Here is a 19,942-nt window from a genome sequence, read left to right as displayed (position 1 = left end):
ACCAACCCAACTCTCTTTTGCAATCATTTGGTACGCTAGAGTCGAAGTTGAAATTCCAACACGTATAATCCCTTGGGACAATCCCTACTCACTCTTGCTACGTTAGTAGTGGTGTTGGTAGTGGTTTTTATAAATTTAAATTTGACATAAAAGGCTTTTCTTGAACCACACATTCACTACATTTAGTTTGGCGTATTGGAACGGCCGTCGTCAACATCCAATTTTTTTTACCTGGAACATTTTTTTGTTGCTCTTTTCTGAGTTTAATCTAGGTTGATTGTTGAAAGCTTTGATACCACTATATGTTAGCCTTTTTGGCTATTTTAATGAAGCAACAAAAGCAGTAGAAAGGAATTAGTAAAATACATATATAAAGAAATCCACGTAAGTATATTAATTTGGGAATCAATATTTGGATTACAATCATGTTCTTTAAATAAACAGAGAACGTAATATGTATGATAACAAACAATCATTCAATCTCTAAGAACCTTAACCTATCAACCACTTTATTTTAATTTCAAAACCAAACTCACTCGATAACACACGATAACACTGAAAGTTAAATTTTTTATTAACTTCCAACAAAACCATCATCAACATTCTGAGTTTCTTATATAAAAGAAAAGATTATCATCAATTCAAGCCTCCCCACTTCTCTACATGCATGCTTGCCCTCGTTGCCTGCAATTTTATCGAATCATGATCAAATTAAACCACCTTAAGTAGAAAAAAAAGAATTCCAAGTAGTTATTAAGGTTTTTAATTATTACCTCTTTTTCCCAGTCACATCTAACCGTTATGATGACCAATATTAGAGTTTGAATTCCAGTGCCGCCAAATATCATTCCAGCCCATATACCCTGATGATCATAATTAATTTAATATGCAAGGTTAGAAAATAAATAAGAATTAAAACTATTGGATCTCTCTCTCTCTCTCTCTCTCTCTATATATATATATATATATATATATATAGATTGTTACATTAAGTTGGAGAATTATAATAAATAATTTTGAAATATTTTAGTTCCTTTCTTTTGGGAAACAAGTTGTGCAGGATGACAACTTCACAAGTTCGAAATCCACTATCTTTTTAAGTTTTAATAAATGAGATGGAAATTACCTTTGTATTAATGCTTGTACTTTTACACTACACATGCTCTTAAAAAAAACACCATTCTCCTTAAAAAAACATTCCTATACTGTATTGGCCAAGTTTGTTATGTAGAAATGGAATGTCATTTAATTGTTTGGTATGACATTTAAAGTGAGAATGACCATTCCCTTGAGATGAAAATTCATTCCAAATAAATGAAAATTCATTGTACATCTAAACCAATGAAATGAATTTTTTGACACCACTACCGCTTTTGCCTTCCACCATTACCACCACAATCACCATCTTTCGCCACCACCACCACTGTCGTCGTCGTTGCCATTGGCTTCCACCGCCGCCACCACCTTCTGTTGTTACCACCGCCGTCACCGCCTTTCGCCACCACTATCGCTGCTATTGCCTTCCGCCATTACCTTCTACCGCCTCTCGCCTTTACTACTGCCTTCCACCTCCACTTTCTGTCGCCTTCCACCGCTGTCACCTTCCACCACCACCACTTAGAATTATGATTTTCATTTTATTCGTACATCATTTCATACTTGCAACCAAATACTAGAAAGAGAATGACCATTCTTTCATTCCCAACTTTATTCCATTCTCATTCCATTTCATTCATGCATACCAAACTAGGCCTATAATTATTACAAAGTAAAACAATAGTACTCTTTTAGTTCTTTTTTAGGAATTATTAAGTCATTTTTTTTTAATAAAATTACAAAATCAAATGAAGTGTAAGACTACCAAAATAAAGTTCATATATATATATATATATATATATATATATATATATATATTGAAATTCTGGAACGATGATCTACCTTCACCGATACACTATTTAGCCAATTCCTTCATCTTCAGTGCATTTGCTCTTATACTACCCTCAGACAGCAACATTTCTATTAGTCTCTTTATCATGCATGTGTTTAGACTTTAGATGCATTTTTTGTTCCTTTCCCTGATGGTTATCAAGAACCATATAAAGGGTAGAACATACTTGTACAAAAGCCAACAATCCACAAAATTATTTTAACAAGAGTATAAAAAATGAAGTCTCCTTAGGAAGGACTATACAGAATCATGGAGTCGTAGGTAAAGGGGCATATAAGCTTGAGACACTCAGTGGAAGGCAAGTGGATAAGCAATGGAATGCCACATATCTAAAAAGGTACTACCAATGAAGAAGTATGCAACCCTTTCTTCCCTTTTGTTTTCTACCTAAGAGTTATTTGAATGTAAGACGATTGTAGAGCCAAAATTAATAGCCATGAGCTGGTAATCTATGAATAAAAAGATCCATTGGAAAAAGTAAGTTCTCTAGCTACCAAATATACGTTGGATAAATTTTCAAAAAGTGACAATGGTAAGAGGCAACACTAGCCGAATGCCAAACACTGATAAATTTTTTAAAATTTGATGATGGTAAGAGGCACCACTAGCCGAATGCTAAACACTTGGATAAATTTTTAAAAAGTGATGGTGGCAAGAGGCACCACTAGCCGAATGCCAAATGCTTGGAAAAACTCTCCTAAAGCTGATCCTTCACTTTACTGGATGTGCTTCTGATTGGATTGAGTGTTTTCCTGATGCAAAGGAGAATCCAAATCAACAACAACATTTTCACCGGAAACCAAAGCTTGGCCATCAGGCACTAAAGCTTTCCCATCAGATGCCAGGCCAGGTGTTCCATCAGCTTAAATAATGGAGGCGCCAATGGTAGAAGGAAGATTGAAAACCTGAATAGAGGAAATAGGATTGGAAGGTTGGAGGGAAAGAGCAGAATGGGTGTTACCTAGGATGACTAAGTCCTTACATTCCTTGAAAATCAATTTTGCTTGGTCTACGAGAGGATCGGAATATGTGCCAGGGGGATTGATCTCCAAGTCAGCATCACAGTCACCAGGCCCATCACAGGCCTTCTCAGAGTCATCAGTGGTAGAACGATCAGTAAATCCATCCCTATAACCATAGCCATACTTGATGGCCCCTATATAAGAAAAGCGATAGGGAATCAAGAGAATATATCTTTCTAGTTCAGTCACCTTTGAATTTAGACATCACGTGGAGTCCACATGTTCGATAGTATGCCAAGGTCATCGACCCATTAAACATTATGTCTTCAGCAGTGACCACGGACCCATCCATTCTGAATAACTTTGGGGTCCACGACACAGCAGTAATAAGATGAGGAGTGCCACCAGAAGAAGACCTAATGCCACCTATATTACCACACCTTTAAGTCATCATTTCCTGTTGGGTATTAGGGTTGGTCAGGTTGGACGAGCAAATAACTTTCCGTCGTAGAGCCAATGGAATATCATTACCATCATCACCATCACGAGTCGGTATTTTTTCCTTGCGATTTGTTCTGAGCAACTCATTGGGGCTGCGCAAGACCAACTGGATCAGTAACAGCCACTTCATTGCTCCAGGGAGATCGCATGTTAAGCTCCTAAATGATGGGATCTGTAACGCTTCCATATAAATAACTTCAAAGGAAATATTTTCAAGAAGCTCTACGCTTCGTTTGGATACACAAGAGGGAAAGGAAAAGAAAGGATTATGAGAGAAAAGAAAAGAAAAGAAAAGAAAAGGAAATAAAGGATATAAATAATAATATTCATGTTTGGATGGATAGGAGAAAAAAGAAAAGAATGGGTATATTCTTGTTTGGATGGATAGAAAGAAAAGAAATGAATGAATAATTTACCATTTTACCCTTTTGTGGGGTCAGGGTCAATAGGGCAAATCATTTCAGCCTCCCCAATAGCCTCCAACTCTATTCTCGTTCTCATCCTCCTCTCTCTCTCTCTTTTTCTGCAACTACAAACTATATATATATATATCTTCTATTTTTTAAGGAGATGTATTCCCCTCTCTCTCTCTCTATATATATATATATATATATATATATATATATTCTATTTTTCAAAACCCATCTCTCTCTCTCTAAAACTGCAAACTACAAAATCTCATACGCCATCTCGACCTCTCTTTTTCTCTCTAAAACTGCAAAAAGACCAGCCGTTTGTATGGTTTTAGGCGAAGATCTTGTACGCCATCTCGACCTCTTCCCGCTATTCCAGGTCGGTCGCCATTCGCAAAGCTTTAGCTGGCCCGTTGTCTCTCAACTCTCAAACTTGCCCCTTTTCTCAAGGTTACTTTTGTAATTTGCTCCATTTCTCTCTAAATCCCTCCAAATCTTGTCAATTTTAGAGAGATTCCAAATGAGGAATTTGCTATCCCTCTAAATCTCTCCTAATCCTTTTCTTTTCTCTCTTATTCCTCCCATCCTTTTCTTTTCTCTCCAAATCCCTCTAAACCCCTTAATCCAAATGAAGCCCTAAAGTGATGAGTTTTGAAAATGAGGGGACACATGCAATTACACCAAATGTTCTGCTCCAAATAATGAAACCTGGCTCTGCAAATGCTATAATCCAGAAAATCATAAGGAATGTCAAGATGATGATAGATAAACAAATAAAAGCGGGGAAGGAAGATCTTACAAGTACACTCATTCTTATGTGTTTTTTTTTTTTTTTTTTTTTTTTTTTTTTTTTTTTTTTTTTTTTTTTTTTTCAGAGGGAGCGTTCATTGATCACTAAACCCAGAAGGTATTGGGAACAGGAGGCGCTGGTTTTCCATTACCCCAAATGGATATGATATGTTTTTTTCCACCTTTATCCGAATCAGGCTTATCCTTACAGAACGATCGATCGGGTATTGGGAAGAGGTGATAATAATTCTCAATTAGGCGAATCCTACATACTTTATAGAAGAAAAGCAAGTTTAAGATGTTCAAATCTAGATCTCTCTTCTAGTTCAAGATCAGAAGGGAAAATATGATCCTAGATGTTGGGATTTACATGCAAAGGGGTAAGATTTAATTTATTGAGATCTAAGTGAAATAAGGGGTGTAGGGGAAATCTAATAACCCCAAGCTAAGTAGCGGTGAAAAGAATTTCCCCGTTGGCAAGACCAGTGCCAGTTTTGGTATTAATACTCCTAGGAAAAGGTCTAATGAATACGTCACCCAAAATCTAACACCAGGCATGTAAGTAGTCTAGATCCAAAACCTGACTGAATAAAGAAAAAATTATTATGGCAAGAAAATGACATAATTACAAAAATCCAACAAGTAAGAAGGACTGGCCTTAAAGGAGTGGGGAAGATGACCACAAAAAGTGACAAGATTGACCGCCGATAGAGAAACAAGACAAGAACTCAGATGTTGCTGAAGGAATTCGCCAGGAAAATCTTTAGCAAACACAAATCTGAAGCCGAATGCAGAAGAAAAAGTGATTGAATGGCAGAAAGAAACCTTTAAATGGGCATAGGTTTATGAAGGAAGCGTGGTGCAGAGTACGAAGTCACATGGTAACTTAATGAAATGATGACAGTGTGAAACCCGAGACATGGATACTTGCACCATTGTTCAAGTTCGCCCACCATAATGACATCGAGCTGCCAACTACATACACCACTTACTTAATAATTTTGCCCTAATTAATAGAGAAAAATTAAGGGGCGGGGCAAGGTGAAAGGGCAAAATTTCCCTAAAGTGTCGTTTCATTCACCAACATGACCCCGAAGAGACACGTGCCACCCAAAGAAACATGGATTGGGTTCAATTCGATCCAAATGGCCCAGCCAAGGCCCACGAGCATGAAGCCGGCCAAGACAAGATACCAACTAGCCCATAAAGAAGAAAGGTCCAGAGTGATGCAACTTGTACATCAAGAAAGAAACTAAGTAGGGTATGAAAGAGACATTATAAATACAAAATGGTGTAAAACAAAAGAGGTAGAGTGTTAGGGAGGTAAGAAATAGTAACTTTCCAATAAGAAATTTTTTTTTACACCCACATATCTGTTACAAATTCAACATTTTTAAGTTTTTAACTATTCTCAAACAATTAAATCATGCAAATGTTCAAATTTTTTGTATGTTTATTTTATAATGTAAAATTTATATATATACTAGTAAAACACACGTGTGATGCACATGAGCTAACAGTAAAATAAAAAATTATAAAACATAAAAAAAAATAAAGAATAATTTTGTATTATTATTTGTTATATATAAATAATAACATTACAAAACCATATTATTTATTGAAATAAATAAAATTATAAAAATTTAGAATAAATTATAAAAAAAGCTAAATATAAAAATGATTTTGTATAAATTCACTTTTATTAAATTTGAGTAGTTTTATTTTTCAATTTTATATCTTTCCTTCTTTAATTAGATTTGTCTATATATATATTTATATATTTCATTCTCTAATTAGATTTTCTTTTATTGAATTTCTTTTTTTTTTTTAATTCTTTAATATTATATATTTCCTTCTCTAATTTGATTTCATACAACTATATTATTATTAGTAGTAGTATTATGTCCTACTACTATATTATTAAATAAGATTTTCAATATTATATATTTCCTTCTCTAAGTCGAATTCCATTCATATTTCATGCTACTATATTATTATTGTTATTGGTATTTCCTTCTCTAATTATATTTTTTTTATTAAATTAAATAAATGAGTTTTATAGTAATATATATTTCCTTATCTAATTATATAGGTCTAAAAAGCTGGATGGAAATACAAATATAGTATAAATAATATTTAATGGTACATATTATATATACCATCATATTATGATGCATATTATATATAATATTATAATGGTATATATATATATATATATATATATATATATAAGAAGTTGAACAAAGTGTTTGTGATGCTGCAACCTTTTTTAATGTTTTTTTTTAGGGAAGGTGGATTACAAAAGGAAGATAAATTTATAATTCATTTATTATAAAAAATAATCTACTGAAACACTTCAATGTACTGAAACACCATAATGTTTTTATTTTTTTATTTTTTTATATATACACACACATTTGTCATACATACCATAACTCCTCGGTGGAAAACCCATCCCATTACAAATCCAAGTGGGACTCCAATCACATAGTAGCAACCAATGTTAATGAATGCCACATATGACTGCCATCCCGATCCCACAGCTACCCCTGTCAATATAAACACAACAATTTTAATTATGTTGTTAGCATGGTGGTGTTTGATAAATCTAAAAATTAGATATCAAAAGTTTTAAGTGTTGAAATCTTAAATTATTAATGTAAATTGATAATTTTTTTGATGAGTGAACTCATGGTCAATTTAAAACAGTAAAAAAAAAAAAAAAAAAACTTATTCAAATTCATTTAATCAAATAAGCACTTAATTTTTTCATAATTAAGTGGCGAATAAGATTATCAAATAGCAAAGTGTGTGTGTGTGTGTGTATATATAGAGGAGTTGGTATTAATTAATATTTACCGGATAGAACTGGTTGGACACTGTTGAGGAGAATTGCAAAGGCCAAGAGGAGCGAGAGTTTGTTTACTGCTTCCAATACAGGTGTACTGGAGGAGAACAAGAAGGCAATTTTGTTGTAGAATATCAGAATTAATAGCCAAAAGAAGAGACCGATCAAAGTAGATGTCACCACTGAAACTGTAGTAGCAAACTTGGCAGCTTTTCCATTTCCTGCTCCGAGCTCATTTGCAACTCTAACTCTATTTAATAGAAATATATCATCATATATCATCAGTATATATAATCTTATTATCATTTCCAAAAAAATATATTAATGATAAGATGATTAAGTGAAACAGGCGAGGGCCACCAAATGGAATAGTACTTCTCACATAACTTACTAATAAAAGAATGTTTAAATGAAGTGATTGTGAGTGATTTGTCTTACCCAGTTCCAGAAAAGAACCCAAGAGGAATCATCATCTCAAATCCATTGATGATCGTACTGCAACAAGAGAAACAAACAATAAATGTGCACAATTCAAAACAACCACCTACCTAAATTAATAAGAGTTGGTGAACATAAAATTATTATAAAACTACATATACAATATCTCAAATTAAATCATATCCCATTAATATATGTGAAAATATATATATTATTCCGTTAGAGTAATATTTTGCATGTGGGCATTACAAAGTATGACACAGATTTATTTCGATCTGTGTACATATATTTACTATCAAATGATAACAATTATAATAACAAACAATAAATATGCACAATTCAGAACAACCACCTACCTAAACAAAATTATTACAAAACTACAAATACAATATCTCAAATTAAATCATATCCCATTAATATATGTGAAAATATATTATTCCGTTATATATAGTAATATTTTGCATGAGGCCATTACAAACAGTGATAGAGATTTATTTCTGTTTACATATATTTACTATCAAATGATAACAATTATAATAACAATGATGATGACACTCATGATATGTAAAAAGGGTTGTTTACCATATGGATAAAGCATCCACTGCTATTTTTGCATTCTCTAGGTTTCCAGTGAACAATATCAGTATTCTGTAGTACCAGTCCTCCAAACTGTATCAAAATTTCAATATATATAAAAAGAAAACAAATTAAAATTATACTTTTTAGAAATGAATATAAAATTCAAATTAACAACATCGATCCTCAATGGTATTACAAGATAAATGCATGTCCTACTGTTGTTGGTTCGAGTTCTCTGATGCCACTTTAAATGATGCACGTGATTTGCAGGCGGTGTTGGTATATCTAGAGTTTGCAAAAAGTATGTTTCCCATTACCATATAAATTTATATATATATATACACACACTGTGAATACTACAGAGAAAAAGGAAGAGAGAGGGGGTATCAAATATATGAATTTAAATGATGCACATGATTTACAGGCGCAGGTGTATGTTGAGTTTGCAAATCATCCGAGATTCTAGAGTGAATAATGGGGTAGATATCTATAGGCAGTGGCCTAGCGGTACCAGGCTCTTATTTCCTAAAGCGAGGTCATGCGTTTAAGCCTCGGTGGAGACGTGTGTGTGAGTACCAATTAAGAATAATAATAACAATAATGTGGTAGATTTTTCATTACCAAATATATATATACATATATATATATATACATGTGGATACTATATATAGAAAGAGAGGAAGATAGAGGGAGGTACCAAAGCATGACCCCAGAAGCAGCAGAGAGTTTCACAAATTCCCAAAGACCTGAAAAGGCTTCAATGGAGAAACCAGTCCAAGTATGAGGACACCCACCACAAATGGTATAACCAAACAGCCCAAACACCAAAACCCACCAAGAGACACTCAAAGAAATAGCAGCCCCAACCACTCCAAGCTTGAGCCTATACACAAGCAACCAACTCACAACCACATGTTCAACCAGAGCCGCTAGGGACACCCACGCAATCACACCAGTCTTCAGCTGACTCTGCAAGAATTTCTGCAGAGGAAACTGAAATGCAAAGCTGAAGTGAATAGGAATCATCCACAAGAGGACAGAAGCAGAGAGCTCGGACACATCAGGAGGCTGACCGAATAACTTCAAGATTGGAGAAGCAAATACATACATAGGCAAAACCAACACACAACAACCAACTAGAATAATCCAAGAGCGTTGCAAATACACACCCAACATGTAGTACTTTTGGGCTCCAAAAGCTTGTCCACATAGCGTTTCAAGAGCACTTGCCATTCCCAACTGATTTATATAGAAAGTTAGAAACAAAACAAAACAAAATTATATATAAGACAGAGATAGACAGTGAATTGATGATGTGTTTAGAAATAGAAAGTGGGGTACCAAGAGACCGAGGTTGAAATCAATAATGACATTACTGGCAATCGACATAGCAGCAAGCTCAAGGTCGCCAAGGTGGCCAGCGAAAGCTTGGGTGGTGACGAACATGGAGTAGGAGGCGATACGGCTGAAGATCGCAGGGCCCACAATGTGCCAGAGCTTCTTTGATTCAATCCAGACCCTCCGTGAAAGAGCTTCATCTTCTTGCTGTTTTGATGCCACAACTGAGGATGTGTAGCCAAACAAGGGTACTTGTTGCTCCTGCATTGTTTACTCTCTCTCTCTCTCTCTCTCTCTCTCGCCTGTTTTTCTCTTGGGTAGAGATGGAGGAGAGGACTTTTAAGACTATATTATAGTCATCAGGGTAGGTAGAATTTCGGATCCTTTGGTATGTGACATTGATGTAGGACAATAATGGTTATATATATATATATATATATATATATATATATATATATATATATATATATATATATTATATAGTGTTTCTCGTGCGTGTAGAAAAATATATAGTTAACGTGTTTGTGTACAACAAAAACGAGTATATACAACTTGATATTTACTGCATTCGGACTTGAATCCTTACAAAAAAAAATTTATTTGTCCGCCAAAACCAAACCTTATGTTGCTTTTTATCCCATTTTTCTTTATTAACAGGATTAATTTCAGGTTTTATTTCCAAATTGAAATTAATTAACTAGGCACGTTGGTCACTTGGATTTCTCATTTCTCATTCATGATCGCTTCAGAAGTCTTCTTCTCGAACTCAGAGCTTGAGCACAAAACCCTACCAATATCCATTGTCGATAGATAGTGAGGAAGACGCATCCATTCATATCTGCCCATTTGAAATTATGGCCGTATTTCTCTACATTTCTTTGTTAGGAGAGCATAATTCTTCTTTCATTCAACACTATATCACATATTTGCTCTTAACTCGTTTGTTGCTTGAAAGCAAAATCACTTCTCGTTCGGTTTTTAGTCTGATTTTTGGCTTCAAAATTGAGATGTAAGTGAATCACATCACTGATGCAGAGCTCAAATTCCTCGTGTGTTTGTGTGTATGTATAGTCGATAGAACTCGTTGGAGATTACTAGGGATGCTTATTGCTTATGGTAAGATCAGATGATTTTCAACCATTGAATTATCTATTAGGTGGATCCCACCACTACATTCAAGTTCCAATGAGTAGATGATTGGGGAGTAAATTTTTTATTTCTTTTTTTTTTTTTTTTATAGTAACCGCATGTAAGTCTACGCCACCCAGATTCATGAGTTCGGGTTTCGATTATGCCGAGGAAAGATGTTAATTAGGCACCCTAAAATATTCGTAAAATTTTGCAGTTACCACGTTCTAAAAAATATTTTCATCTCTTTACTTATAATCAGATTAGGAAAAATAATTTTAATTTTTGAAAAACAAATGTAATGTACTTGAGCATTTCAATATATATCGAGCATTTCAATATATATCGAGTGAATTCAGAATTAATTAATTAGATATTTAACTCCTATGTGTCCGATGGTAATTTTAGGTTTTAAAAATCATGAAATTTGAGTTTTGACTTTCTCCATATTTTAGTGATACGTGAATTTTAGAAAAAGATGCAATTTTGACAAGTTCTATTAAATAAAGGAATATGATAACTTCGGAGGAAAAACAATTGATTTGTAATCCCTCTTATCATATTTCTTCAGAACTGAATATAATTTTTATGAAAATATCCAAGAATTTATGAAAACATGAGTGATTGATGAAGAGCTATGAAAATGTCAACCCGTCGGTGGGGTGCAGTTATATATTAATATTAATATTTTCCTTTTTGAAAATATGACAAAAGCCAACGCTAGAATTAACCATATCTATTTAGGCATTGAAATGTGCTAGTTTGGAAATGGAGAACACATCACACGTGAGCATCTGTGTGTATGGACAAGAAATAAATAATAGCAGTAATAAAAAAAGAATAAAGGAAGAGAATAAAAAAACTAATAAAAGAAAAACTTCCTCATGCTAGCTGGAGGTGTTAGTAAATTAAATAATAATAAAAATAAAAGAAAAGAAAAGAAAAAAAAAACAATTAAAAAAGAAAGAAGCTAGGAAAAATATAGTGTGTATGCATGTGCGTGTAAAAGGCGAAAAGGGTAAAAACAAAAAAAGGATTAAGAGGATGGAATGAAAAGTGCATATGCATGTGCTTGCGTGAGTATGTCACGTGAGTGAGTGTGTGTTGAGGTGTGAAATGAGAAATAATAAAATATTAAGAAGAATGAGATGTGTACCTGTGTAATAAGAAAACACAGAGAAACTGAATTTTTTTTAAAGAAATAATAATAAATAAAGAAAGGAGCATGAAAATGTGTCGGTGGGTGGGTGATGGTTAAGTTATCTCGGAATTTCCAATTCTCTTGGTGAAAAGCTCTCTATCTTTTGCCGTTCTAGAAATTTGGGTTGAGTGAGCTGCACGCAGACGGAAAGGAGAAACATTAGTTCCGTTAATCACATGTTAACACATAAATAAATAGTGAGTTGACGTTAATATAAAGTTAATGCAATTATTTATGAGGGATTTTTACACATAAATGACTTTATGGACCCATAAGTCAAAGTTTGAAAGTTTCATAAAAATGAAATTGACCCAATTATTGACGTGAACATGAAATTTGTGATACCTCCGAATTTTTACGTGTAGGTTGGTCAGACTCACACCTGAAAATACGGGGATATCAAAAACAATATGGCAATAAAACGAATACAGAATACAAGAAGAACAAAAAAAAAAAAAAAAAATGAATAAATCGCTGAACGAAATTCTATTAATAAAATAAAACCTCCTTGAGAAAAACAAATTCCATGAATTTAAAATTTTAAAATACAATTCGGGAATCCTATAAGTCAAGGATCCCTAAACTATAAACTATTAATTCACCAGACATCTAACAATAAAATAACAATACTAAAAAGTAAACAAGATGAGTAGATGAATGACAGTCTCCCAGCTGCGGATCCTCAACCTCGAGACTTAAACTTCTAATAACCTGAAAAATAAATCGTGGGTTAGACCCACGAGTAAGTTCCCTCTACCAAACTTTTGAAAATCAATAAATAAAATATTTCTAACCAAAATCATTCTAATTAAAGTTTTAACTTTTAATATAAGATGATACATATATATTATATATATAAATATATAAAGAATATGTTCATTAATATATTCCTTGAAATCTAATACCATAAACAATGATAAGATTACTTTCATATTTAAACTAACCATCAAGTACATTCACTTTTAAGAGAAAACTCATTTAAACCTAAATTTCATATTTAAACAGTTATTTAACTATTTAAAGAATAAATAATAATTCAAGAAATATTTTCCTTCAATCCAAATCCCAATTTCCACCAATGTATGATTTTATTTATAAAGATCACATAACAAAGATCTATACTTTGACAAGTCATCCATGACTACATTAGTATTATTTTATTAATACTATAAAATAATATATTATCCTTTAAACATTAGTTTATTCTAATAAGAATATTTATTATCTCCAACTTATAAACACAATATCCATATATGTATATTTAATCATCTAACTTACTTAGCAATTTATTTATAATTTGGCAAATTATCCATCTCTCCACAAATATTTATCTATGTTTTGGCAAATCAACTATGCCTCTAGAAGTATGTTTATTTATATGATAGCAACTCAACCATGCCTCTACAAGTAATACATTTATACTTTGGCAAATCAACCATGCCTATTAAATGACAATATGTTTATATCTTGGCAACTTATCAATGCCTCTAAAAGTATGTTTTTGTCCATACTATTAATTAGCAATTCATCCATACTTTTCATGTATGTATTTTATTCATACAATTAATAAGACAATTTTAGTTATCCATTTAGCAACTCATCCATGCCTCCAATTTAACCATGTACCAAACTTTACAATTAATTATGAAATAAATCATACATAGGCACTTCATGCAAGTTATAAATATGTAATTAATTTAAATAAATAACCTATTATGATTTCATCAATACCACCATCACATATATAAACATGATAAATATTAATGAACAACTTATTAGTTGATTATGTTATATTTATTTATTTATGTGTGGCAGTATAACACGTAGGCGTATATAACACGTAAGTTACACAATTTAGCAATGTCTAAATGACACATTACACGTTAAATATAAATATTAAGAATTATTTAGTCAATACCCAATCAATACAAATTATCCAAATTGGTTAAAACAATTATGGGATAAGATATATATTTAACCAATATGTCTTATGATATAATTGACTAAAACAATTATGGGATAAAATATATGTATATACAAAATTCGTGCTGTCTTCCAACCCAGTTTTGACAAGGTAAACATCCGTTTCACGAAATTTTCGTGAAATACAAAATTGTAGATATTCAAATTTCCGTTTAACTAGGCGAGATTTGAGCTGTTTCGACACTCAAGGAAAGAGATACAAACAGAATGCTAAAAAGAGAATTGGAGAAAGTTTCCTAGTTGGAGAAGGATTCTTCCTTTTCTTCTAATCAAATTTTTCACATGCATTTATCCTATGTCTAGGTGATTAACATGCCAATTTAATCTATAGATTTTGATACCTAAGGTGATAAACTTATGGGTTCTAAGAGGAAAGTTAGAAAAAAACTTACTAGAAAGTTTCGAAATGAAACCGACGCCTCAACCTTGGTTGTTTCTTCCAAAATCCGACGTCTTCTTTCTCTGATCTGGCCTCCTTTCTATCACCCTTCCCTTCTTCTTCTTCTTCTCTGCCTCTCTTATTTATTTATTTATTTTAACGTGAAAACCTTTTAATAATATAACCTATGTTTATATTTATACACATTAAGACTCTAATCATATTCCTAGTATGACTACCCAAATAAAAATAATAATAATATTAAATACAATATATATACACATATATTATATTATATATATATATATATATATATATATATATATATATAAAATTATTTATTATATATTCCTCACATAATAAAAATAAATAATATATATTGCCAATTCTAATCGTCCTCCATGTAGGACTCTAGTTATATTAATATACATGACACATATAAATATAAATAATATATATTGTCAATTCAAATCCTCCTCCATGTAGGACTCCAACTATATTAATATACATAAAACATATAAATATTAAATTTGATTTTATGTAATACCCCTAGTTTTCAAAAGGGATAAAATGGGAATTTAAATTTGATTTTATATGCATTTTAATTAATTAATTGATTATTTGTTTTCTGTGCATTTAATTATTTATTGACTTGAAATTTTGTATGTGTTTTGAGTGATTTATTTTTTATTTATTTATTTGTTTTCCTGTAATTGTTTTAAGTATAATTAATTAGTTGGTTATTTAATACAGATATAATTATTATGAACGTGATTGTTTTGGGCACTTGTTTATTATCAGGTTTGGGTGATATTTAAGTTAGGGTTTAATTTGTATATATATAAGTGGTAGCCGACATAATGAGCCGTGGAATCAGGATTAGGGTTTTGATAGAGCCTATATATATAGAACAATATATGTCTGCAAGGGTTTTGAGAAAACCCTATTCACGTTATATTTGGAGAGGGGAAAACAGAGTTTCTGGAATTGTTTTGAGAATAAACAGAGAGGTGGTTTTGAGAGATGAAGTAAGGGAATTGCTCGCGGTTTGAGCCAGGAAGTAACAAAAGTAAAAGGCAGTGACCAGAGGAGGAAGGGTAGGTCTTAGGTTTGCCGGAATTTACAGATAGAGGTTGAAAGGTTTCAAAGCGAAATCTAAAGGCAAGTTTCAGACTATCTCTTTCCTGTAAACTTGTGTTCTGTGCATTCTTTATAGTCTCCAAGGTTAATTCAACTTTAAAACTAATGGTTGATGCATGTGTAATAGACTGTAACTTGTTATGTTTAAAGAACTGGAATCGGTTTCCTGCATACTGTGTTGTTTATGAATTGAGACTTTTGTAAATTAATTCATAGTGGAAGGTGAAAAGTTTCTAGGACTTTAGGAACTTAGACGGAACCCCAGGAATGTAATTAAACTTTAAAATGAATATTTATGCATAATGAATCAAACTGAAATCTTTTTTTATGTTTTGTGTTTCTGAAATTGTTCTTTGCTTCAACTGTTGCGACTAGGATTTAAGCTTCTATAAATCAAATCCTAAGGGGATGTGAGGAGGTTCTAGGACTGTGTGGATGTAAATTGAACTCTAGGAAGTTTAAAAATCTGTATCAAAGGTGAGACGGATGGCTGGAATGGCGCCGGAAGCGAAGACGAAGGTCAAAGACAAAAGAGCAGGCTCTCAGGGAGAGAGAGCCGGCTCCCTAAATGAGGGAGCCGGCTCCCAATCAGGTAGAGCCAGCTCTCCATGAGGGAGATCCTGCTCTAGAAGATAAAGAGCTGGCTCCCATGGGGGGGAGCCAGCTCCCTTGAATAAAAACCCCTTTGGGGGTATTTTTTGGTAATTTTTCTGACTTTAGGGACTTAAATGAAGTTTCTGGAAATTATGGGAGGTGGTAAATATTTAAAATTCACCTGTTAGGTCCTTAAAACAGTTTGTATAAGTTGGTGGGTTAACTGGAGAAGACGGTATGAATTATAAAATATTTAATGTGAATGTCGTCGGAAGGAAGGAGGACTGTATTGCCAGTTGTTTTAGCAAATTCAATGAACTGAGATAATAGGTATTTTTAGGCTTTTATATCAAAGATATTTATGATATATTTAAGTTCCATGAGGGTTGGTTAGGTTGTGGACGTCATGTAATTTAAATACATGGTTGCATGCTGTCAGGAGTGGAGAAGCTTTTATTTGCCGGGTTGTTTTAACTAGTTTATTTGGGTAAGTATAAAATACCGTTGGGGTTTTATATAATGTGCAGTGAGAATTCTTAGTTGACATATTATGTCGGGCACATGTTTTAAGATGGAGGATTAAAAAGGTCGTCATGTAATGAAATGATAATTTTCATGCCGTCGGGCATTAAGGAGGGCTTTCATTACTAGTCTTTGTTTTGATAATTTAAATGAACTAGTATGAGTGTATGGTTGGGGATATCTAGTATAATGTGCTCAGGTCATATTTCTGATAGTCATTATACCATGATGTGGGTGTTAATTGATGAACTGTTGAACTTTCTGTTTTGTCAATTGGATGGATATGGATGGTTTAAATTGTCTATCGATGCTTTAACAATTTAAATGGAAGTTTTTTTGATTATAATCATATACTGGATGCATGATAGGGTCTTAATACTATCTGAATTCTATTATGCTGGTTTCTGGATATATTTGATATTCTAATGAATATGCATCACTTGTGGATCATTTGCATTATATGTACCGGTATGGGACGGTGACATATCATGGATGGATTAGATCAAAAAGTTAAGTCCTACCCCTTCATGCATAAGGAATGGATTAACTAAAACAGTTAAATCCTACATGGATGCATGTCCTGTTAACTAAAATAGTTGAACAACATAACGGATGTTTGCTCTATATTTTTCTGCAGTAGGAGGGATAGGGATTTAATTGAAACATTTAAATCCTAAGTAAATGTCGTGTCTTGGCAATGAACAGTTGAGCGGCACTTCATTGGTTTTGGATGGAATTTATATATATATTTATGTTACCACGATATAAGCTTGAGTCTCAGGATCGATGGTCAGGGAGCGTATATGCATTGGGATGCATAACTGGCTATGATGGTTTTATGTGTGCCCTGTTAGGTCTGCTAGTCAGGTTGAGACAGGCCTGTAGTCCAGGGAAAATCCTGTAGTGTGGATATATTTATATTTATGGACTATTTAGATATTGCTGAACTATCTAGGATGTATCTGCGTATCGGGTTTATGTATGGATTGTAGTAGGTTGGAACTTGCATGTGGGCCTGACCCACTCTTATTTTTTAGGTGTTCGTCAGTACCAGGCTTAGAGGTTGATCGTGTTGAGACAGATACAGACACTCATTCTTCCGATTACATAGGATTTTCTTTCTCATTTAGTTTTGGATTTTAATTCAGTAAATTTATTTATCGGTTGGAATTATTAGGGTTCACTAGATGGATTCCTGAGTTGTACAGATTTAAAGATTTAAATTATTTAAATCTTTTATTTTGGAGGATTTTGACAATTAGAATTACTTTCAGTGCATTATTATTTTATTCTTAATTCAGTTTTTTATTCCTGCTTATTTATATATTGATTGTTTGGTATCCCTTGATTCTGTGCTCGGACTTGATCACCCGTGGCTTTAGAATCAAGGGGTATCACACCCTTCCCTTCTTCTTCTTCTTCTTCTCTGCCTCTCTTATTTTTAATTTTATTTTTTAACGTGAAAACCTTTTAATAATATAACCTTATGTGTATATTTATACACATTAAGACCCTAATCATATTCCTAGTATGACTACCCAAATAAAAATAATAATACTATTAAATAAAATATATATACACATATATTATATTATATATATATATATATATATATATATATATATATATATAATTATTTATTATATATTCCTCACACAATAAAAATAAATAATATATATTGCCAATTCAAATCCTCTTCCATGTAGGACTCTAGTTATACTAATATACATGACACATATAAATATAAATAATATATATTGTCAATTCAAATCCTCCTCCATGTAGGACTCCAACTATATTAATATACATAAAACATATAAATATTAATATATATATATATATATATATATATATATATATATTATGTAATATATATTTATAAATTCTTTTTAACTATACTTACCATATATATGCATAAAGTCCTATACATATATACTTACTATTAATATATAATTCTCTATATAATTATATAGATATATAATCCATTTAATATGGTATATTAATATATATACTCGTGCATAAATCCATGGTCTTTAAACTATCCCAAATCCTTTAAGGCGTCCTTCTCCAACCCAAGACCCAATCCTTTGGTCCAAATAATCCAAACCCCGTCCATTAAACTTAAACAAATAATTAAATAAACAAACAAATAATATTAAACAACTAAATATATGTATCACATAATCAAATAAGAATTAATAACCAAGTCATACCATACAAATAAAAATCAACACGCTAACAAATCAATTAATAATCAAGCACATCATCATACCAATAAATCAAATAAACAAGTGAACAAATAATTAATTTTAAATAAATAAATCCATTAAATTCATTTGAAGGCAATTAATTTAATTAAATAATTCCTCTAAATTATAGGGGTATTACGAAATTTTACTATTCATTTTGAACCAAATTACCTTATTGCCCCTATCTTTTTATTTACTCACACAAGTTTTGTTTAAGTAAAACTGGTTTGGGCTACATAATTCTAGTAGCCAAATAGCCCTTGTCTCCCTCACAACCGCACGGATACCTGTTCGGAGCTACAGTCTTGATCTCTATTTCGACAGAAAACGTCCTAAGATCCAAAGAATCAAGTTGTTTCACAATGACGTCATGACGAAAATCAAATGAAAGCCTTCAAATTCCGAGAAGAGACGCGCATCGGAGGGGGCCAAAATCATCACCGCCATCAAACTCATTAGATCGGACCGCCTCATCTCTATCGCCGTTGCGACCACACCAAACCCTCTCCTCCTTAAGACCTTCATCGCATGATCAACAAACGATCGGTCCACCTCAGATTTGACCTTAACCGTTAGATTCGGAAATGCTCACTTGGATGCAGAGGCGGGGTCCATCATGCCATCGACACCATCAACGGTGAGACGATCGTCCACGTACAAATCCGGCAGATTTTCACGGTAGCGATCGGCTTCTTGGTCTCAGCGAAGGTCAGCTCTCCAGTATCGTTCTTAAAGACAAAGACGCAGTACTTCTGATAGAAGGTAACCAATTCACCGGGGTTGGGGATCCCGTTGAGGTTGTGGTAATTCAAGGGTTGTTTGAGGGTATAGAAGAGGAGGGAGGTGGATGGATGCGGCGGCGCGCGTTTGGTGGCGGTGAATTTGGCGGTGGCGAAGGAGAAGGTGAAATCGGGTGGGGCAAGAATGGCG

At 32.9% G+C, this 19,942-nt stretch overlaps 1 protein-coding gene across 1 annotated transcript; it reads right to left on the bottom strand.

Annotated features, from left to right (window-relative positions):
• Window positions 1-491: 491 nt before the first annotated feature.
• Window positions 492-19,537, bottom strand: LOC132316694 (protein DETOXIFICATION 27-like). Its single transcript, XM_059815167.1, has 10 exons — window positions 19,374-19,537; window positions 10,091-10,199; window positions 9,820-10,023; window positions 9,176-9,717; window positions 8,482-8,568; window positions 7,900-7,956; window positions 7,473-7,711; window positions 7,044-7,162; window positions 774-863; window positions 492-684 (listed from the first exon to the last, which is right to left on the bottom strand). Exons 1-10 carry the CDS (start codon window positions 19,535-19,537, stop codon window positions 637-639), a joined length of 1,659 nt encoding a protein of 552 aa, XP_059671150.1. The 3' UTR covers window positions 492-636.
• Between the last annotated feature and the right edge of the window lie 405 nt (window positions 19,538-19,942).

Source organism: Cornus florida, unplaced genomic scaffold (assembly GCF_030987335.1).
Source record: "Cornus florida cultivar Cherokee Brave unplaced genomic scaffold, ASM3098733v1 CherokeeBrave_3.0.0_Hap2_Chr07, whole genome shotgun sequence".
Taxonomy (NCBI): Eukaryota; Viridiplantae; Streptophyta; class Magnoliopsida; order Cornales; family Cornaceae; genus Cornus; species Cornus florida.
The sequence above is the reverse complement of the archived record's forward strand: the minus strand, read 5'-3'. Positions and strand labels throughout refer to the sequence as shown.